Source organism: Triplophysa rosa, linkage group LG2 (genome assembly GCF_024868665.1).
Source record: "Triplophysa rosa linkage group LG2, Trosa_1v2, whole genome shotgun sequence".
Taxonomy (NCBI): Eukaryota; Metazoa; Chordata; class Actinopteri; order Cypriniformes; family Nemacheilidae; genus Triplophysa; species Triplophysa rosa.
The window spans coordinates 2564775-2588583 of record NC_079891.1 but is presented as its reverse complement, the minus strand read 5'-3'; the positions used below and the strand labels follow the sequence as shown (position 1 = coordinate 2588583).

The 23809-nt window shown below is 38.8% G+C and overlaps 3 protein-coding genes across 4 annotated transcripts; all 3 read right to left on the bottom strand.

Moving 5' to 3' along the window:
* Positions 1-30: 30 nt before the first annotated feature.
* tagln3a (transgelin 3a) lies at positions 31-3778 on the bottom strand. The gene is made up of 5 exons (XM_057319135.1): positions 3421-3778; positions 2743-2970; positions 2323-2497; positions 1848-1950; positions 31-1331 (listed from the first exon to the last, which is right to left on the bottom strand). The coding sequence occupies exons 1-5, from the start codon at positions 3514-3516 to the stop codon at positions 1142-1144; spliced, it is 792 nt and encodes a 263-aa protein (XP_057175118.1). The 5' UTR covers positions 3517-3778; the 3' UTR covers positions 31-1141.
* Positions 3779-5813: 2035 nt separating this feature from the next.
* On the bottom strand, positions 5814-10667 carry abhd10a (abhydrolase domain containing 10, depalmitoylase a). 2 transcript variants are annotated; one of them, XM_057360880.1, is made up of 5 exons: positions 10510-10667; positions 8437-8620; positions 8154-8265; positions 7923-8060; positions 5814-7709 (listed from the first exon to the last, which is right to left on the bottom strand). In XM_057360880.1, exons 1-5 carry the CDS (start codon positions 10580-10582, stop codon positions 7368-7370), a joined length of 849 nt encoding a protein of 282 aa, XP_057216863.1. In that variant the 5' UTR covers positions 10583-10667; the 3' UTR covers positions 5814-7367. The 2 variants fall into 2 exon arrangements, with proteins under 2 accessions (XP_057216863.1, XP_057216872.1); XM_057360889.1 differs by lacking the exon at positions 10510-10667 and adding an exon at positions 10185-10410.
* Positions 10668-16465: 5798 nt separating this feature from the next.
* Positions 16466-18001, bottom strand: gsx1 (GS homeobox 1). Its single transcript, XM_057323085.1, has 2 exons — positions 17408-18001; positions 16466-17287 (listed from the first exon to the last, which is right to left on the bottom strand). The coding sequence occupies exons 1-2, from the start codon at positions 17787-17789 to the stop codon at positions 16935-16937; spliced, it is 735 nt and encodes a 244-aa protein (XP_057179068.1). The 5' UTR covers positions 17790-18001; the 3' UTR covers positions 16466-16934.
* Between the last annotated feature and the right edge of the window lie 5808 nt (positions 18002-23809).

The following is a 23809-nucleotide window of genomic DNA, read 5'->3' as shown; positions in this document are numbered from 1 at the left end:
ATCAAACCACCACAGCAATAACAACATGAAATGAACAATACTGAAACTGTTAAATGTACCAAAACTTTCAAAGTTTCTAAAGTCATAAAAAGTGGAAAGGGTGTGTGATTGTCAAAAATATGTGGATAAAACATGAAACCTCACAATAAATAATCTATAATACAGTCACACAGCAGAAGCACATTTAAAGGACTTACATACATGTTAGTAAATCCAATGAAATGTTTTGAAAATAGAGACATTTTCATAAATAACAGATACATTTCATAAATACCACAGTTGATTCTGTACAGTGAATATACAGCAACTTAAATACACAGTTTGATGACAAAACTAGGACCTAAAGCATCAGTTTGCTTCTGTGACGTCTGAAAAATAAGCACGCCAATGTGAACATTCTTTTTTTATGTGTGAAAACAGCACAAATCTGTCAGTTATGCATGTTGTCAGAACCCGTGAGACTGCAAAAAATGATTTTCTTTGGCATTTTTATAGATGTATTCTAGAACAAATATGTACCATTCCTAAAGATGCCTCTATTAAAGAGGCAAAATGATTTAAGATGTTTAGCCTATTTCTAAATTCAGTGAGGTTATGCTCACAATACAAATTTGCCAAAATATTAAGTTAGAAAGAAAAAAAATCATCCATTCATACAATTGGCAGATATATGTTCTTGTTTAAAACAAAAATGCACATTTTTCTTTTTCAATAAAACAAGGTTTACGATCTCTTACATCATTTTATTTCTCAATGTATCGTGAACGCTGAGATATTTGTACTGGAAACAAGATTAAAATACTGAGTAAGAAAATCATTTTTTGCGTGTAATACAGCATCACATCAACCATAATACCATGACGCCCCAAAAGAAGACTTCTGTCTTTTGAACGTTTCTATTTCGCAGCATGCAGGACTAAACATCTGACCGTCCACAAAAGCCTGTCTGTCAGCTTCTCAAAGGGCAACACATTCAAAGTTACTCATGATTGAATTTTATTTTAACAGCGTATCTGGTGGATTGTGGGTAAAGCACTAACACTAATGTGTGTAAACTCAGATCTGGTGTCCACTGTATCTATATATATACTGTACACACATACACGACTCTGACTGTTTCACTCATACCAGACTGGAGTGTTTAGGGATTGCTGTCAGACTCATTTCCGTTGTGTCGGGGAGAGTCGTGGCGCATGATCTGTCGCGGGGTGCCGTAACCCACCATACCGGACTGAGACGCTCCGCGATTGCTTCCCATCTGCAAACCGATCAAACGCCTGCCCTGACGCAGCTGCTCCTCGGAAAACTCCCTCTTCTGTACTTTAGCTTTCCTGAAACACAATTACAGAGATTTAAACACAGAAATCACTGTATATACAGATTCACCTTCAAGCAGTACGAATGTCATATTTCTACATGTGTTTAGGAAAAGTTCAACGATCATTTTTTATGTGTTCAAGTTTTTATGCGTCTTGTCATGCTGTCAGTCTTTCACATTGCTTTTGGATGACTTAATATCACTCTTGAATTCCAACAGACACTGGACATTTTTTTCGTATATGATTGATCGTATACACCTAGGATTGCATGTAGATGAGTAAACAAAGGGATAACTTTAATTTTCTGGTAAACTGTTCCTTTAAGAGTCATTCACCAATGATAACTAAATAAAAAAAATTCTACATAAGACAACAGCAAAGTGAATGCCACTATAACAATTGCACTTTGATCCCAACCATGTTGTTTCTCTGTAATCACTTCTGATTCTGTGATACGAAATGCATCAAATGTAGCATTCGGGCAGTCTGGAACATTCTCAAGGTGACACCCTCCTCTTTACAGCTCACCTATGAAACCAGTCTTTGTTTCCGCGGAAATGACCATCGTCTTTCGTGAGAGCTTCACTTCCCAGTGCCACCAGTGTCCTCTGGACCGCTGCCATGTCCTTCCCTTCAACACCCAACCAAACGCTTTAAACATGATTCCAAAATAAACACCAAAGCATCTTTCACACTCTTCACTGAGCCAATGAATATTACTAAACAAATTACGTTTCCAGTGATATTTTCCATGGAAATAATTTTTTTCTTTTTTATTCTATAATATGTATTATATTCCATAACACAAATGTAACTTTAGGAATTATGTTGAAATATATCAAAGCTGTGTTATAAGTCTTACCAAGAGATGCTTTTTAAACAGCAGTTCTTATTGGCTGATTTTTCTTTTGAGAATGAGCCAAGTCATGTATTTTTATTAAATAAACGTTAGCTGTCTAATGAAATAAATTAACATGTTGGCACAATTCTCTTTTTGTTATACCTTCCCAAAGATCAACCGTCTGAAATATGTCTCCTCTAGTGACTCCGTATTCCTCAGCGGCCTGCAGGAACTGCGAAATCTTCTCCATTTGTTTAAAGGCCATTTTAGTTTCTGTAATTTTCTTAATGGGCTCTATACCACTCGGGTACAGACTGTTGATGAGACGGCACAGAATCTGTGACGGAGACAGAAGACAGACACATCACTCAAACTGAATCCACAACACACACTCACAGCAAGCCTCACTGGCCAGGAACGCAATTCAGTCACATTCTCAATAATGCCACATCATCCTGCCAATGACTTTATATATCACAAAATGCTGCATGGAAACAAATGAAGGGCTTGTGAAAAACACTCAATCATTGATGTTCCTTCTCCACGCATCCATCATTCTGCGCTCATATAATCCGCACATACTGTTCCACTCATGAGCCATTTCTGGAAGTTCTGTTTGCCAGGTTCCGGTCTCTCCAGGTCGTCTCCACACTGCAACAGGATCCAGTCCACCAGGCGAGCCTCCAGCTCAGCGACATACTTCTGCTCGATCTTCTCCTGGACCTCACGGCTGAGCCCATAGCTCGGTCCTCTGTTAGCCATGCAGCGCTCAGACATCAACACCGACCCACAGGGCTGAAAATCTGAACTCTTGTAGAACACAAACAGCACAAGATTATATTTGAATCAAATTGACAATTGAATTGAAAATGCATTCATGTTTCTTTCATATTGTGTATTGGAAAAAACACATTTCCAGTCCATAATACATTTGTTCTGTAATGCATTGCATTGTGCAGAATAAATTACAAAGAGCGAGAGAGAAGAAAAACAATGCGCGTTTCATCTTTTCGTCTCTTGGTTGGCATGCAACGCGCATCGAAACATGAAAGTGCGATGCCATCATATGATGTAAGCTGTTCAACTACAATGACCTGCATTTGCATCTAATCACGAATGCACTATCGACGTCATTAAAACGCAAACTGCTCTCCTCTCCCTAATGAAAAATGCCAGGAGACAAAAGCGCATTTAATATAAAATATAAAATATGACACGTATAATATTTGACTGACAGTGAGACAACTTGTGTCTACTCACCAGTGATGGAGGCTGTTTGTTGTTTTTCTCGTGCAATGTCCGTCTGTTGGGCATCAGTATGGGGCAGCGTGTGGGACGCAGCGCAGCATCCGTCATCTACACCGAAGCCTCGCGCATTTACACTGATGGAGAGGAGAGGGGGAGGGCTCTCACTTATCAGAATTAATCGTGGTTTCACTTCACTAACCATTTTTTGGTTTTAATAAATGCAGTAGGCTAATTTACTCACTACACTACAATATCCATATTTGTAGCTCGTAAAGCAAAGGTGAATCAAATTAATTTACCAAAAAACGGCTAGCATACTTAATTTAATAAAACTATGGTTCATTTTCCTAAATGCACTGATGGAGAGGGGGAAGAGCTGGGAACTACAATAGAAAAACGCTTCGTTGAACCCGTTGCTGCGTGTCAACGGCGCCGCCATATTGGTCAGGGCAAGACTTCCCACAGGAGTGAACAGGAAGCAGACGTTTTACAATATTGCTTATGACGAAAAATTACTATCTGACCATAAAAAGAGAATGAATGATTTTGTGTCCCACATGGATTGCAAGACATTGAAATCGGATGAGACGTAAACATTTATCCAGAAAAAACAAAGCTCTTGAAAGTCAGTTTTGTATTGTGCATTCAAGCTATTGCTACAAAAAAATAGCATTTTCAAAACAACATGCCCACAAAAATCGTTGTCTTGTTTCTATATAATTACATAAATATTTTGCTGTCTTGTTAGCAAAATGTCACATTATACACACTCTAAAATATTGCACTAAATGATAGGCTACTGCTGCCACGTATTGAAGATCAAAGGTCTAGTGTATGAAGCGGCATCTAGCGGCGAAGTTGCGAATTGCACTCTCATCTTCAATAAACATCATGGCCCGGTTTCACAGACAAGGCTTAAGGCTAGTCCTAGACTAAAATGAAGGTTTGACCGGTCTTAACTAAATACAACATGCCCAGAAATATCTTAAAATATATCAGTGCCATTGTTTTGTCTCAAGATGCACACCAGTAATGTATTCTTCTAAGGTATTTTTATAAAAGCGACATAAATATCTTAATTCAACTAAGGCTTAGTCCTGGTTTAAGCGAAGCCGTGTCTGTGAAACCGGGCCTAAATGTTATATGAAGCAACATTTAAAGTGCTCATAAATATGTGATCTTTAAGTCGCTTTTGTTTATTGTGGAGCAAAAACTGATTTTTGTTTTTCCAATTCATCTCTAAATTATTTTGTAAATAAAGCACTTTAAACTGGACTTTAAAAAGCGTTCTAGCAGTCGTCTCTGAAAGAGCTCTTTGAGAAAAGAAAACATTGGCTGTTGCTTTGCGCTCAGCCCTGACATCAGCAAAGCTGCCTCAGCATTCTCTATTGTCTTCCATCAATCCATCAATCAGTCCACATCAATCACTGTCGGCCTGTGTGTGCATCCAGCTGTGCTCTCACATTCCTCAACATGTCCATGTACAGCCTGCTGTTCTCACTGGAAAACAAAAAAAGACCTGAATTTCAATGCACTGTGTTGTATTTGCTGTACAGGGTTTATAATGATGTATAGCTGTGAATGACAAATACTCACTCAGCCATATAAAGGTCAAACATCAGGTCTCCCATGTCCATGTACTACTGAACATCTGCTCAGAGCAGTCCAATATTCATTTGCCTGTCAAATACAGACGATATTTACTTATTTAGTTCTCTTGAAGCCATTTCAAACTCTTCAAAATATCATGATACCATGTTTAAAAATGTACATGAACAGTGAAAGTTCAGTTTAAAGTACTTTTATAAATGCTTTACCTGCTCTGGTCTTATGAACAACTGATCCTGAGACAGAAAATACAAGACACTTTTACGTAACGCTCTCATTCATCAATTTACAGCAATAAACACACATTGCTCTATAAAAGTTTTGCTTTATGTCAGGTTGTATGATGCGAGTTGTGAGTTTACCTGTGCTGTCAGATGTGAAAGAGCTGTGATGAGGAAAGTCAGTGATCAGAATGTGAAGCTGGGGTGTGAGATGCTGAAGGACTCTTTCACAACATCCCTGAATACACAACACTGTTACTTCATCACCACAAAACTGAGTTATTAACTTATTAGTTATTCATTGAACAACTTTTCTCAATAAATCTGAGAACACGCATTAACCGTATATAGTGGTCCAAAATTATTCACGCATGACCCACATTTAAAAATGCATGATTGGATTACAGTACGTATATGTATACATACGTAAAGAGGCGATTACCCAGAATGCACTGCTTCTGGCAGACAAAATAATATTTGCTCAAATATATTTATAAACATTCTGAAATTAAAATGACTCTACAACATGCAGTGAGGTTTAGCCATCTAAATGAAATACTGCCACATTCTCTGACCATCATAGAGCTTTAATAACAGAAAGATTTATACATATTTGACAACATGACATACATAATTTTAAAACATACTTTTGGAAATGTTTAAAGGGATAGTTCACCCAAAAATGAAAATTCTGTCTTTACATTCTCACCCCCAGGTTGTTCCAAACCTGTATAAATGTCTTTGTTCTGCTGAACACGAAGGAAGATATTTGGAAGAATGTCGGTAACCACACAAATCTCATCCCCCATTTATTGCCATAGTAGGGAAAATAAATACTATGGGAGTCAATAGGGATGAGATTTGTTTGGTTACTGACATTCTTCCAAATATCTTCCTTCGTGTTCAGCAGAACAAAGACATTTATACAGGTTTGGAACAATCTGAGGGTGAGTAAAAGAATAAAGGAGTAAATTTTATACTGTTTACAAAAAAGGAAGGAAAATGTGATAATACTTTCAGTTAACAATCTGAAAAAACATGCACTACACAAGAAGAAAAACGTGGTCACTGGAGGAAATAAAGGCTTTTTAAATCTGTGGATACTACTGTAAAGGAAAGTACGACGTGTAACACACAGAAAAGACAGCTGGTGGTAAAAAAATGAAGAAAAAACTGATAAAAAAATATTGCATAGTGTTAAGTAAATATATATGTAAAGATATCTAAATTGAAAAACAAAACAACAAACATTTTCTATTTTCCATCATCTGTTCGCAAAATTCAGAAAGCTTGCATATGATTAAAACGGAACCTCCGGGTCCACACTATATGCATGTACTTTCTTTTCCAGTTCACCGAAAAACAGTGATGCTCTGAAATAATGAAAAAACGTAGTAATAAAGCAAGTGTGTACATGTCATTTCTTATTCTAGACTTTGTCCAAGAAAACAGCTCATTACAGAGTCAAGTCAACCTCAAGATAAACTCCACACCTTTCAAACAAAAAAGACATTTTACATGAGAACCTTTAACACGGGTTTACACAACTGTATCTCAGGTGTGAAATCTGACGTGCACAAACTGAAGACATGGTGATCATACCCTTCACATCTGAAACACTGTGCCAGGCTACTCGTAAAAATGAAAACTTTATAAGGCTACAGGTTTAAGCGTTCCAAAAATGAGCACATAAGAGTTGAACAAGAAACAATACAAACAAGAATAATATGAGGTTCATGATACGATACGTCTACAACAGTTTGGCATTTTGATTTGGGTTGAAAAAGCCTCCACGAACATGTCCTTATTGGACTTAATTGCATTTACTAGTGTTAAACAGATGCCATCTGTGTCATGGAAAATAAGAATAATGCACAACATTTCACAACTGAATCGCCCGGAAAGCTTCTGTAGCTTCAAGGAACAATTCACTGTAAAATAAAAAAATCGGTTTACTCGTGATGTCCTAAAGTGTTTGTTTGGTGGAACACAAAAGCAAAAAAATCTGAAAAATGTTCATTCTGGTCTCTGGTCACTGTGCGCTTTCACACCAGAATGAAAATTCTTCAAAATTTCTAAAGGTCAAGCGTGTTTGAAGCCCCCCTCCCCCTGGTCCATCTCATCACTCTCTTACCCCAGCGTTGTCAGTTTATCGATAAGATCATCTATAGTGTACACCATCAGCTTAATGTCATCTTTCTCGGACATGCGGTGGAGCCCGTGTTTGCGAAGAATAACGTCTATGTCGTTGGAAAGCACCCGCTCGGCGACCTGCATGGAGACGTGCCAGGGGACGTCGGAGTCCTTGAGGCCGTGGATGAGACGTACGGGACAGGACATAGGGATGGGGCTGTGGAGTACGCAGTGATTCTCCGCCTCCTTCAGAAAGTCCACGCTCAGAGTATAGAAACCTTCTTCATTGTGCTTGGTAGGGAACTTCCACGAGCCCTGTTCTTCAACCTCCTTCTTCGTCTAGAGGATAAGAGGAGGTGACAATTATCATCCTACTGGTAAACCAGATCTTGTCATTTATTTTTACATGACTGTAACCGTAAGTGTGAGCTGACGCCTCTAAAATGACATTCACAAAAGCAGATGTCACTAAGATCTCTGTAATAAACCGAGCATAGCAAACCGCAACAAAACACCCCGGTTATTTAAAGCAGACAAGCGGACGCATCGCACCTCGATTGGCAGCGCGTGGAAGGCTGTGACGAAGTGATCGGCAGCTGTGGAGATGCCCACTAAAGCAGCGATCCTCTCCGGCCGTGAAAGAGCAGCCAACAGCATCAGCCAGCCGCCCATACTGGAACCTACCAGAATCTGACCAAAAGGTCAAACTAAAATGAGTCATGCATCTCTGAGTACATTGAAATGAGTCAAGACCCACAGCTGTACAGGTGTTCATGCACTAACCTGCGGTCCCTCCACTAGTTCATCCAGTACATAGAGGACATCTTTCTTCCAAGCACCGATGTTAAAGTTTTTCATTTCCCCTTCAGAGGACCCACAGCCGGAATAGTCAAACCTGAACACAGTTTATTTAACACAAGACAGATGTCAAGGTGTATAAACGGATAATGAACTCCATGCCCAAGCATATGACCAAAATATTATTACTGCATATTTTCTTCTCATTGCATTTGTGCTTGAATACCGAGACTAATAAAACGCATAACCACATATGCAGTGTGTTTACCTGAGATACGAATGCCCTAATGACTTGCAGAATTCTTCTAAAGCTTCTGCTTTCAGACCGCCCATGTTTGAGGCAAAACCAGGCAGGAACACCACTCCTGGACTCTTCCCTTTCAACTTTCTGTACGCCAGCTTTGGCATGTCAGGCCGTGCCGCGTACTGTATCGTCGTCTTGTGTCGAACACCTAAACAAAGCAAAGACAATTTATGATGCGATGAATTTCTTTTTAAAGACCAATCACAAATTCAGTGGTGGATATCTGCAACACAGCACTGTACACAATACAGCAAAAACTATTTTTACATTTGAATTTTCCATTCTTCATACTTTTCTGCAATTAACTTGAGTTTGATTGCTTTTGTAGATATCTTTATTCTGTGTTATTTTATACTATCACACGGCTCGTTGGAATGCTCGAGTCTGATTGGCCAGTCGTGACATTTGCAGGTTCGTTATTCCCAGATAACAACCTCTCAAAATTTATAACACACGGTAACCCGGATGCAGCAAATCATTTTGACATATTTTTTGACAATTTAAACATGTCTTTTAATAACATACATGACATTGTATTTACAAGCGATTAAACCAAATTGCCTTTTTGTGACATTTGAATGTGGTTTCGTATCTTAAAACCGAAAGTAAACGCCTTTTCCTCATGGAAGGTCGGCATTCGGTAAAAATGAGCTAATAAAATAGTTCAAATCCACATTTTTTCATGTCCATTTTTTTCTCATGTGGCAACTAGCCGTGTAATAAGCGGGATAATGTACAAGCAGCTGGTGTCGTATCAAAATCTGACTCCCCGTGAGATTATGACTCCCCTGTCTTCCCCTATACTGGTTAGGATTAGGTGTGGGGGCGGGCCTTAGAGATAGGGACCAATCACAAAGCAGCAACCTAAGTGAATGAACCAATCAGAAGTAGGGGAGTCAAAATTCGGTACAATACCGGCTGTTATCGCGCAATAAGCCCCTTCAGTGTGAGGGTCCTGATCACACTGTCGGGTCTTATTTCTGCAATAACAACCGGCTGCCTGTACATTATCCCTTACATAACGTTTTATGATTTTACGATTTTTGTGTCTGAATAGGCTTTCAGATTACTACTTGCGTTCAAGTTTTGATTATTTTCTGGTTTTAAACGTAACAACTGGAACAGAACTATTTTATACTTATAGATATGTTTTAAAACTTATCTGTATAAGCAAAACTGACTATTTATATACATACAGTAACCAACCGCTTCACCCGACAGAATTTGATTCGCGAAAGGCCACGCACAGGATTGTGGGATATACGAAGCAGCAAAGCAGAAACCAATGTTGCCTGTCTTTAGGAACACAACCACTGGATTTGAATGTGTGCTGATGTGATTCGTGTTTTTCCTCTAATAAGTTAGTTTTTTTTACTTTGAGTTAAAATGCTTAATGTTTGCTTGAAGGGGCGCACGCGCAATTGATGAACTCAACCCTGGAGCACGCGGGAGATCTGTCTCAAGAGGTTTAAAAATTCTTCAAGAGGAATTTCCCAATAGATAAAATAAGTGGCATTTTTATTCCCACAATCCGATTGTTGAGCTTTAACGCATGTCACTTTACAAAGGCCTCAATTCTTTCATGCAGATGGTGTAAACATACATGATTATTAATGCTGAAATATTAACATATAATCCGTTTCTTTACATATCTTGAGATATTAGCATAGACTTTTGTTTGTTTATGAAGACAAATAGTAATATAATTTAACTTGTTAATTGTAGTCGACGGCGTTTAGATAGGAGGTCAAACACAAATGATTTCTCCCCATCCGTCATCTTGGCTGTACTGATTGATTTTCTTTTCTCCAACGCGCTAAAGTCACCAAATCGAAAATGCAGATTTGCAATAATATTGCTATGACTTGGGTATTCACGGTGAAATTAAACTACAGATAATCAACAAACAAACTGAAACTAGTAGACAAACATCCTTGTGTTACGCCAGTGCGTACTAGTTCACTCTAGCCATGTTGGCCACACCTCCACATTTACGCCCCCTTGTATAATAACGCTCTCTTTAAAGGATTCGCTTACCTGCAGCAGCGTGATGGGGGACGGCACATTTTCGGACATGTATTTGAAGAAGCTTGCAATAATTTCTGAGCATTTTAATGCCGTGCTGCCCCGCGATCAGCGGAGAACAGAGGTTTACAGATCACTCTGCTCCTAGTAAAGTCCTGGAGGAAACAGAGCGCTGAGCGCCATCACTGCCACCTGCTGGCGTGGAGCACAAACTGCAACACAACCACTGTTTACCGTTTTTCTCAATCGTTTTGGCACGTCTTCAATCATCCTTAACATTAGCAAACCAGTAAGTACAAATTAGCACATTAAAATCGATTATTTGCCAACATCTGTAACAAAAGCTTGTTTACAATCCTAAATCCATCTCTCATAAGTAAATCATTAGCATCAGAATGGCAAGCCCTTGTGTCATGGCTATAATTAGGTTGTGATGTCAATTATTCACACTTTCTCCAAATAGCATATAATACCAACAGTACAAAATTGTATTGTATTGCAAAGAGACTGGACATGATTCATGTTTACGTCTTTAATGTTAGTCTGTCAGTAAATGCCAGTACAATTTCGTTGCAATACAACAACAACAACAAAAAACTATTTTACAAAGAAAAATATAAACATAAACAAGTAAAGCGCTTTAAGCAGAACTGTACATGTGTGGCTATATGGGGAAACATTGCAGTCTTTCATCTTAATTTAGTGAATGTCAGGAATCACCTAAGAGCAATTAATCAATTTAAGGCACAAATACAAAAAAAGTCTAATAAAATGTCACATAATCAAGTTTATAACAAAATCAGTTGCGTAATTGTGCCAAATGCATTTGCACTTGGTTTAAAAAAATGAGAACTTGCTTGTATGATGTGCACAAGTTGACATGTAAGATGTAGTTTTGTTTTTTCTCCATCAGATGGCGCTGCAGCTCCACTACACAATCTCCTGAAAACTCTCTCGGAGGAAACGACAGCAGCCTGTTAACAGACTAACTGCAGGTAATGACTTCAGTCTTCATTTCTTTGTTTCAGATTACGTAAACACATTTATACCCAAAACACTGAAGTGAAGGACGCAAGTCTAGTTGGTTTTTAGTTTTGTACTTTTATATATATATATATATATATGTATATACAGTATATATATATATATATATATATGTGTGTGTGTGCTCATTTTTTTTTAATTGCTTTATGAGATTAATTTACATTTATCACAGGGGTATGTCCGTACGGTTGCTTTTACTGCAATAAAACAGTCATACCTGGCCACTTGTTGTTATCAATAAAAAAAGATCAAATGAAAAAAAAGAGATAAGATCATGCTGAACTAAAAAAACAATATAACAACCCAGACATTCGAATGGGTTTAATGGTTATAATGAAATTTTGGTTTTAACGAAGAAAAAATAATACTGGTATTGTGTTGGGTTCTATTTGTGGGATGTTAACCAAAATTCTACACTTTTAAAATGATGGGTTGTTGTAACTCATGGTTGGGTAAAATACGGACATTTTCTTGGTTATTTCCTAATTTTACCCAACAATGAGTTGAAACAACCGTGCGTGTTAGAGTATACGGGAATAATTCCCAAAACAAACTACAAGAATAAATGATATAATGATTTTAATAGTAGTGATGGTTGACTTAAAGTTGATGATTCCTAATGGTAATGGAAACTCTTGAACTTAGTTTTTTTAAAGAAGTGAAGTCTTCTTCTGACACTAAACATATTTATGAGTAAAGGGGGATAAGTCAAAAGAAAGACAGAAACGAGAGAAAACTGTATTAAAGTGGATTTCGTAGTTTTCTGCTACGAAAACCTCTTGAAAGTGACATATTTTAACGATGTCCACCGTCACATGGTTGTGTGCGTGTTAATTTGTTTAACTAAAAGACAGAATGCGCTTTAAACCGATATGATGCGGGTTCGCATCGCCCCCCTTCCTTCCCTCGTGCACACGCCCCCTCATTTCCAGAACGATTCCTTGTTATGACATCCCGGTAAAAGGCAGCCACAGGGGTCTCTCACCTCCGCGCTAAATTCAATGTAATGAATGCAGACCCCGGCCCTCTGGCTGCTGAAAAGAGGCCAACAGTTTAGCTGCTTCATTTCTGCCTCTTGCGACAGAGCTGATGACTAATTCCCATATTTAAATGTGAACAGGCAAAGCTGGCCCATTTGACGGCAGCCAAGCGCATTTTATCAGGTCAGAAAGACATCAATAGCACCGGGGGTAGGAGGTGGCTGGAACTGTTTAACTGTGCAAAACTCGATGCAAAAGAGAATGTAGCCAGCACGCAGACAGGCGGATACGCGAGCGTTTTTGCGCATTATTGTGCGTCTTGTCTCTTTATATCAGTTTACAAGAGTTAACACTTGAAAGCGCAGTTCTGAGTCTGCCCTGTTCATTATTTCACGACCTCTTGACATTGCAGGTGCAGATCCCATTGGCAGCCTTTCTCATTGTCTCTTTATGGAGTGATTCAGTTCTGCATGAACAACATCAAACTGCGTGATCGCGAGTTAAAAGATCGCGGCAGGCGACTGAAGTTTATGTTTGCAATGCTTGGGCTTTCTTGGATGTTGTTGGGGAGATCTGAGATTCGTTATTATAAGATTGGCATTTTTGGTTTTCTTTTTGCGCAAAATCTATTTCATAAACAGAGATGTTTATACAAGGTCATGGTCGACGTCTGCTCTGTCGGTGGGTATCCATGGGGTGCCTTCAAAGTTCACCAGCACACACTGAAATGTAGCTGCTCCAGTGCCTGATCCAAAGAGTTGTTAGCGTGCAAATTTAAAAAAGGTTTTTGTAAAACACACCAAACTTTTGGTTAGTTACCAAGCTGAACAAGAGAAAAAAATCTGTTTTTTATACATCAAACTACTTACGTCTTATTTTGTTTATAATGAATTAATTTTGTGTATTGTTTTGTTCTAAACGAGTTGCAATAAACGTATCCAAAAACTGTCCAATGCTAGACTATTTGTATTTGCATAAGCAAATGCATCCAAGCGTAACATTTTCCACATTATGTGGCCATTTAACATAAAGAAAACCACCGTTTGGTATTTACCTAAAGCGATTTTTGTGAGATTTGAACTTTAATATATATATATATATATATATATATATATATATTTAGTAGAAATGGGAATTCTGCAGCGAGCCACCGTCAAACGAAGATGAACCCTAAATGTACACTTATCGGCGTATTTTATTTTATTTTAAAACAGAGTGTCATTAACTTTAAGTGTAGCTAAATTGTGCTTTTATGGTTTTATCGGAGAACGTATCGAGTTTAAACCTCGTTTAAAGTTTGTTGACGCGCTGCGAGCCACGCGATTCCCAAGAAGTTCTCATTGAGAGGCCACGTGTCCGTTTCCAAAGCCTCTCCAACTTAACCACCTCCATTGTACGTCTAACCCAGATCGGCAGCGTCCCTCCACATAAAGGGATTTGCAATTTCAAGATATTCCAGCTTAAATGTTTTTGACAGTTCCCTCGCTTTCGCCTCAGCCCGCTTATTTTAACTGTGCCAAATGGGTCACCTTGGGTAGCTGTCTGCGCGCAAAGGGCTTTTGCGCGCATTCAGTCCGAATTTTTTCCAACTTTCCTTGACAGGGAAACCAGCTGCTGGTCGTGAAAAGACGGCTTATTAATTGTCCTTTGTCATGCAGAATTGCTTGATTTCTAAAGAAACATACAAAGGCTCTTTTTCAGGATTCAAGTATTTTGTTTCGTGCGCATTTTCAACTCATCGAATCAGCTGCAGCGCCTCACCGTCTACCAGACTCAGGTACTGACGGCCTGCCTCTTTTGTCCGCTTTTAATGCTCTTGTAAATCGGGCAGACTGATTTGTTACAAGCTGCTCTTTTAATCTGATAGATAAGAGACAAGTCTAAGAAAAGCCGTAAATGAAAAATTAGTTAGAAGAAAGACAAGGGCGAGTCTGCTAGATGGGGGTCTGTTGACTCAAGCGGCCCTCGAGCGTCAGGCAAGCCCTCTCAGCAGCCCCCTGTCAGGGTCACGTCAACAATTCGCCTTTCTTCCCCTAAAAAGACACTGTAGCCCTTTTTGCTTCAATGAATTGATCGGCGCAAAATTAAGAATAAATAAATTGAAAATTTTGAGCACCGTGCAGGCTTAGAACTCCCCCAGGGCGCATACCCCCGGGCTATTGAATGGATAAAGGACGCTTTGCAGAGGACGCACGGTGCAAAATAGGACTGTATGGTGCAATTAACAAAATGGTCTGATCCCATATCTTAACAAATGCAAATAGTGGAGTTTGGTTAAAATGTTTAAGTGAACAATTAAAGGAGAGTTTGCGCGAGCGGCGCAGCCCGTCCCCGAGTCTCGATGACTATTTAGTAAATCACCAGAGCCTTTGTTGAAACCCACAACTTGAAAATAAATCGACATAAATAACATTTAAAAACATGTTTAATTATTTAACATTTAAAGCGTCGTGATGGTTATGTGGGCGCACGGGGACGCGCAACGCAGAATTTGAAAACGGACACGATAGCCTGAGGTGCAGCTCGGGTGCATTTGGAAAAAAAGAATATAAATAAAATGAAAAACTTGAAAATATATACATTTTCAAGTTTAACGTGTACTTTACACGCCTATGTTTTCTCAACCTATTCAAACTATTTGTTTTTCGATGCGAAGTCCTTTCCCATCACCATTTATTTTGGATACATTTAAGGAGTTATAATTGTTTTTAAACAATACATTCATATCGTACATGTCTCTTTATGTATCCAGTTATTTAAATCCATAAGCTTTCGTTATATCCGCGATCACCAGAGGAAAAGGCAAAAGATAATAATCACCGTAATCGCCAAGTGCGCGCCTCGACCCCTTTAAATAAATTAAAATACAAACATCGATGAATCTGTCGCGTTGATTCGCATATTTTATTCATTTGCGTATTATTGTCTGTGCATTAATACACTACTTGGGATTTTATTAACCCGCTCTCACGAGACTGTTAAGAACCGTGAGCTAAAGGGTTCAGTGTTTAACGGGAGGCCCCATGCACGGGGGACACCAGGCGCTTTCAGCTGCGTCCCCAGGGAACGCCAGGGAAACCAGATGAATACTGGTCTCTTTGGACTTCTTGACGGAGATCGATCCCGATGTACTTGAGTTGTGAATAGTGGAGCATGGAGACGCTTTGATTTAGATAGGCTAATATATACTCTCAACGCACCCAAACTCTCACGACGACTAGATTAGAGTAGAGTGCGTTATAAAAGTCAAAATTTTATTTAAACAGTATATGATTTAAAAAAAGAAGTTTCTGGTCCTCATAGCCGCCTGGACAAGACGGTAACGGAGTCCCTATTCTGGGTTAAAGACCTTCTAAATGTTTAATAAAAATAGTTGGCGTGCGCTCCACACGCGAGCCTTGTCCTGGTAAGCATCCAATTGCTTACCAATTGCGTGCCTTGTAGACAGGTTTACTCTAAACTACAGTCCTTTTAAACTATATTTTATTATATGGAATATATATCACAAAATCCAGCTAATTCCTTATTCCTGCCATGCAGTCATGTTAAAACATATGTTAGGCTATATGTATTTCTCATGTTAATCTGTGTATTTGATTCTAGTTTTATGTTTCGAAAATCCTCAAAAACGTCCAACATTGCACTAAGATAAAATTGTGTGTCCTTCATATTCATTTCGATATTCCCATACATTTTTGCAATTACGCGTGCTTTTCCAAGTGACAGGTGCAGAACAATGTTTTCTTTCAGACGTTTAATATAAGTGATTTATAACATTTAAGAATGTTAATTGTTGCATATTGCTTTCAAATGTGTACCCAAAATATTAAAGAAAGCAAAATATCAGCAAAATCCAACTTTAAAGGTTTCAGTGAAAGTTATTTGCGTTGCGTTATATTGGGTGATGTGCTTGTTAAACAAAGAATGAGGCAACATTTGGTCTCTAAGAAATATTCTTTATTTTCAGTATTAAGATTTTTAAATAAATAAATATTCTCATTACAATAAAAGTACAATAACAAATTCTGTCACTAAAGTGACGCTAGTTCATTTTCGCCGTTCCGTATACATCCCATATTCCGTTCCAAAGGATGTGCTTGAAGCTACCCTGCACTCAAATGAAATATCCAGAATAAAACCAAAGAATAAGATCTGTTCATTTCGGACTGTGTTTGAATTTGGATGCGGAACTCTGGCCTTTACAAGTCGTTTTCGGGAGAAAATACAAACATAGAACATGTATACAAATGTACAACATTAAAGGGATGCGCAGATCCCGTACATATATAAAGGTTTCTTCTTTCTTGCTATTTACAGATGACGGCGCGCGCAGGTACCGTCGCTTTTTGGCTGCATTCAAGATTCCACAGGTGTGTGGCGCACAGAGTCTGTTGAGGTGAGGTGGATAAGAGTTCATGGGCTTACGGACAGATCTCCGTCCTCTTTCTCCGATGTCGGTGGTGACATGGGCAGGTCATCCTCTTCCTCGGAGCACCGGACGGAAGATAGAGACGACGAGCACTTGCAGTTATGCGAACCCGTCCTGTGGGAACCGCTTTTGCCTTCTTTTTTGTGCTTGACGCGGCGGTTCTGGAACCAGATCTTGACTTGCTTCTCGGACAGGTTGAGGTAAGTTGCGATCTCTATGCGTCGAAGTCTTGACAGGTACATGTTGGAAGTGAATTCCCTTTCCAACTCCAGGAGTTGCGTACTGGTGAAGGCGGTGCGCATGCGCTTGCTGCTCTGAAGTTGGCTGCTGTTGTTTTCTGTAGGAGAGAAATAAACATTTTAGCTACGTATATTATAACTAAGATCGGAGGAGTATTGCATAATTGCAAAATTTTTGGATTATTGACACGTTGTTGTGGAAGAGAGAGACAACTCACCTATGGATATGCAGTGGAACTGGCGCGGATCTGGCACCGGATACGTGGCTTGGTATAACCCCGAGGCGCTGTTGAGATTTATACCGCTGGAGGTGGAGTGATGTCTTGATAGCGCGGAGTGACAGTATTGAGAACCGAATGCAGGAAAAGAAGCCTTGATGAGTGGCAGAGCCGGAGGAGACGGGTGCAGGTGAGACGCGGTGACGCACAGCGGGCAAAAGCACAACAAACCCGCTTTCCGTGAGTGGCAGGTGCCGGCGGAGAGGCCGTGGAGAGGATGCGACGGATGCACGGCGTACGGGAATAACGGAGGGCTGCTCTCGCTCCCCTTCTCGCCGCTCTCCCTCAAAATCAAGGAATCCACAAGAAAAGATCTTGGCATGTTGACAGCACTGCGTGTCCTCACCAAAAAAGTCTGAGAGCTTCGAAAAGTTTTTTAGTCTTAGTCTGTTCTGTAGCCGAGGCTGGGCAGCGGAGTGATGCTGGGCAGAAAATGTTCCTGCTTAAATAGTTGGAGAGCCAGTTTGTCCATGTGACGGTTACGCTACTAGCGGCTGAGAGCCCTCAATAGGGTTTTGTGCCTTTTCTCTTGGCATTCACTCTGCACGCTTCCCTATTATTTCACTTGTTAACTAAATGAACTGCATAATGTAGTCTATTCTTGTCAGCCCCACCCACACTGCAAGAGGCGGTACTGCCCCTTCTCCCTTTTAAAATTTCCCCTCCTTTTATACTATTACTCTTTAGTGTCGTTTTAAACTTTATTTTCTTTCTCACCCGATCGCATGGAGACTATTGCTCTTTTAATTATTTCATTCAGTGAGGCGCGTATTTACGCAGACATGGAGACTTATTAGACACGCAGTCCATATGACTGATGTCACCGGGGCTCCGTCCACCTGCAGCTCAGCCCATTATTAACTATCCTAACAATTACAAGGCATACTGATAGCGCGTTTCACAAGTTTTGGGAATGTGTAATTTATATGTGCTCTGTTTTATTATTAAAAGTACGTTTATTGCATTTTTATTTCCTTAACAAACCAAAACTTAAAGGTTTCGGTGATAATTGGTTTTAAATGTTTTAACTTTGTTTCCCTTAAATCTACCCTTTACGATGCCATCAGTGCATTTCCAATCGACGTTTTAGACGCATACAAACGTCTAGAAAATATCTGAACATTTTAAGTCGTGCTTTTTACAACAATATGATGCTTTAAAATGAGCTCTATGGGGACTTGTCTATTTTGAGAAAAAAGACGCGTCACAACCTCAAAGCGATGAGGTTAAAGAACAGTGATTAATTCCTGCTTGCGGGCCCCCGCCGAGTCCGGGAAGGAATATATAAAAATAACCAGGTTTTCACTCTCCCAGCCCTTATTGAATGTCATTGTGGAGAGTTTTCAATGCGAGAGAGAAAGGCTCGAATTAAAGTGTGTGACAGCGGTGGACAAAGTGGCACAAAGCCGACTCTGTCAGCGAGGGCCCGAATGCGCGCGAGTGAAAGGCCCTGCCCGCCGCGCCCTGATTGAATTAAGTAATAGGAAAACATTTTCTTTCACTTTAGGTTTGCTAAACAAGACGTTCAAAGGGAAAAGAGACTACTAATGTGTGAGTAAACAGCGAAACGTGGCTTTAATGTTCTATTTTGAAAGCATTTAAAGTTGGAAATTCAGTTGTTCCATCACTGTATGAAGCAGCGCGTAACATAACATATAAAAACGAACGACATCCTTATCACCCTGCATAATAATATATGAACGAACAGAGATGTTTATGTTTACTTACATTTACGCATCATGGTTACGGGTTATGTTTGTTCAGATTAGTGCATTTAACTACATTTACACGGACACCCGACCGGCATCCTCTTATGCGCAATGCATTGTTTATTTTTCCAGCTCTAAAACACAGTGAAAGCTTTTGGGATTTGCGCTAAATGCGCGCTACGGTGGGTTCATGATGGAGGCGACGAAAACGCGCCCGTGCGTCTGCCCGTTACGCGGCCATGTTTACGCGCACCAGCAGGTCTGCGCGTGACCTGCACATACGTCCATCTAAAAACCACCCGTGTACAACACTGATGGTCCTTGACAACCGTAACAATTATTCCTACCCTCTTATACTGTACATGCCCTGAAGCGAGCCGACTCGCTTAATAGGAAGCTCTTGTGCTCAGAACCGAGCCTTGAGTCGGTAATGGACTGTATAGACTTCAGCCATTTGTTTTATTTGCTGGAAAATGACAAGGGACCCTCGTCCATTCCCCTCTCCCTCCCACCACATTTCACTCCACTGGAATCACCACTCGACGCGCATAAAGAGTATAATTTGGTCGCAACTTTGCAGCGCCATAATAGTGGGTCTGCCGGACAAATTAGGAGCAATTAAACCCTTAACCAAGCGGCAGGTACAGAGTCACATGGACAAGGGCCTGTTATCCGATAGGGAGTGAAAGGGATGGTGTGAGAAGGTGGATAAAGCCTTTCATTTCCCTCGACACCGCATGCCAGGCGCTCCCCATTAACGAACCGGAAAGTACCACCCGTCCCCTTACCAGACCCGGTTTTATTCCAAGTCCATAATTACCAAATGACTTGATTATGGTATTATAATATAACGCAGACTTAATATCAAGACATTTTACCCTTGTTTTGGCAACATCAATAACAGCCATTAGAGTCTCCTTGAGAATTAGTCATCTAAACCCACCACAGACCATTTTTATTACTTTGATGAGACTTAATGGGACTCTCGGGTATGTTTCAGTCTCAGATTTTCTCTTAAGATTCGTTAGTACAAACGAAAAATAGAAAATAAAACATGCACACGTACAGTTCTTCTTAGTTTAATCTCTTAAATCTAAATTTAAGGGGTCTCGTTCGTTTCACATTTGCTGCGCATGGGTTTGGATTTTCATTAAGCATATTTGGGTAGCCTACATATAATCTTTTATGAATAGAATAGATTTGTTTTAACAATCGTCTCTGTGGTTGCCATGGTGAAGCACCTGTGATCTCTTCATCAGAGAGTGAGAGCTTCTTCTCAGGGAAGCTCATCCTCATTTGTACACTCAACTGGAGACCGACAAATAAGTTTGACCTCCGCGCAGGAGGCGCAGACTGCCCTCCAGAGGTGCCTCCTTTAAACGCAGTCAACAGGGACTGGGCTTGATCTCCATAGTTGTAAATATTCATTTAATTGAGAATTTATATTCTGGAATTATGTATACATAACCAACATTTGTTTATGAAAAAATGTTCATGTTTACAAAGAGCTTTATTGCCAGAAGTGCGTAAAGCATCCGGTTCAGACATTGAAATACAATAGAAAGGCACATAATAATTAAATTAAGGAATGGTAATAAAGTAAAAAGAGAGAGTTGTACAGAATAAATATTTACTGTAAATACACATTTTTAAAGAATTTACAGAGACTTTGTGTAATATTAGTCTATTGAAAAATAGTAATATAAGATATATTGCATGTTTGATTAAATCATATATTTTTTTTAATTTAAATAAAAAAATGAAACAACAGCTGCACAAATTGTGTCATGTATATACATAACATGATAGGCTTAGCAAAAAAAAAGAGTCATTTCCAAGTAAAAAAGTATCCCAAGTAAAGCTTCAGCTCTACTAATAAATATTTAATGAGTAGGTTAAACGGGAAAAAAGCAGGAGCTCCTTATGAATTTTTATCTGATCCTCAACAAAAGTCCAGAAATCAATAATAAAAGACGTTTAGCTGTTGGAGTCGAGCCTGAGGCATGTCCCGGGATGCTGTTTTGTTCTGCTGGCCTGCAGCTGCTATATTCAGCAGGCTCCTCTTTCACAGCATTTGTTTTCCCTGCTCTCAATTGTGAGTAATAAAATAAAATTAAGTGAGCATTAAGTTCATTGGGTTTGGGGGTCAATGGCTTCCGTATGGTGTGAATTATTCATGGTCGGAGACTGTATTGGTTAGAGACAGGTTGAAGTGCGTGCTGGTCCTGTCGCCCCCGCTTGTCTGCGTGGAGGGCTAACAGTGAAACGGGATTTAAAGTCCCACTGGGATTTGCCGGAGTTGGACGGGGCGCTGTGGCTGTCTGCTGGTCCCCCTCCTGGATTTGCCCCGGGGCTGTATGTGACACAGACCGCAGATTCCCCTGCTTTTATAAGTGATGGATGCTGAATGGCTCTCAGTATCTTTCACATGCTGCTCAGCCACCAGCCGCAGTCGCAGGTCTTTATATCAAACTGAAAGACTAGTGGTGAATTCATTGCTGTGCGTGTTTGTGTTAAGGAGTCACCATAAAACAATATTAGATTTTGTGAAAGTTTTCGTACTGTATTTACATTTATTCATTTTCTCAAAGGCTTTTATCCAAGCAGATGTTTTATTTACTTTGCCTATCGTTGATGATAAAATATAACTAAAAGTATATTAATGGAGTACATAAAGACATTTACAAAAAATCAAACTAGTCAATAATTGAAGTTGTATTGTTTTCTCTGTAAAGCTGTTTTGCAGTGTCCTTCAAGAAAAGTGCCGTGTAATTAAATTAAATTGTAATGAAACTAAATTGATTGCACTAATAATGATTAGATACAGTGTCCCCATAATAATAATAATAATATATATAGATATCTGAACTAATCCTTGAAATCCGTTCTCATCTGTCAAGTGATATATGAGGCATACAGAGACCCAGAAAGTGTTTGGGCATAAGAAAATCACAGATGAGATCTCTTTAATATGTCAATTATTTCTTAGACATAATTGAGTTGAAATTGAGAGCAAATTGAAACTTTGTTTTAAGTCTCATCTGTGTCTCAGATATTTCTCCTGAGAAAAAGAGTCAGAAATCTCACAAATATCTCGATCTGTCGTTAGAGTTTGAGAAGAGATGTCAACAATGTGTCAAACTGAGCTTACACATGCAATCAAAAGTCAATATTATTGAAGATCTCAATATGAACTCAAACATTTCTCATCCAGATCCACATTCATTTTAACATACTGTTCATGCGTTTCAACAATTACACTCTCATTTGTTTCTGTTTTTATTTCTCTCAAACAATTTGGGGAAAAACAACAAAAAATAAATCAATGCTTAAATGAAGCACAACTGAGAACTCAAATCTCCTGAGCTATATAGAGCAATAACATTTTCATCTGCGTTATGGTACCTTAAAATATGTCTAAAACATTGCATTAGATGTAGAAACATCAAATGAAATGACTTTCAAAAGACTTATAAATAAATTAAGTATATTAATTCAATTAAGTAAATGAAATCAATGCACATAACTACCTTTGTTAATTCTGCTAGAATGTGAACTTGAACTGACTTTATACACACGATCATCTTTGAAGCAGCTGGTTAAAAGTACTTGCGTAATATTTCTAAAAAGTGAAGTTACACTGTAAAAAAATGATTCTGGGTCATAGTAGATTTCATTAAATGAATTGAGTAAACTTACTTAATACAATTGTGTTCTTGTTTTTTAACCAACATTTAAATTAAAATTATAGAAAAAATCTCAGAATTCTAAATGCACAAATTATTGAATGAATTCAACTTAATTTTATCATGTTCAACCCACTTAAACTTGAATAAAGGATCTTTACTTAATTATTTTGTGGTGGGACTATATTAATTGTTTTAGAGTTAATTTCACTAACTGACATTGAATTTCGAAGTCCCAGCATGCTTTGCATTTTATGCAATTTTTTGCTATTTTATGGGCTTTACAATAAAATGAAAGACTTGATAGTGTTAATTGTTCAGTTGTCTTCGAGACTTAGAAGAGATTCTGTTTGTATGTTTGAGTTTCGTGGTTACCATCGTTCAAAAGAGCTGTGTGCTTAGTTTATGGGAGAGCTCATGATGTGTGTTACTTCACTCCGTGAACGCTAATGCCAGTACTGAGACGACTCTCAGCTATCTTGTACATTATATATGTTGTAAACAATAATGTTAAACTGATGTTAAAAAAGAACAAGTAGTTAACTCCATTGCTCAAATTAGTATTTCCTCTTGATTTTTTAAAAGTTTATTATGTGACACGTGCTTAAATAATTTAGGTAATTGTACTTGATTTATTCACGGAATATTGCGTTAAAAATATGCTTTAAAGTATACTTAAAAATATTTAGTGTATACCATACATTTTTCTAACTAAATGTCCGTGTCTTTTTTTACAGTGTAGCTTTGATAAATGGTTTGGCGTGTCTTATTTGTGTTTGTGTTTATATTTATATGCATCAAATGCAATCATATATATAAAGTGAGGCTGAAGTGTCCAAATATTTTTTTGGCCACTGTGTAATATTTCGGAAATATGAAGCCAGTACCAAACTGATAAAATATTCATATGATAGTATGGAGGGGCTGTCACAATCTCAGATTTTAAC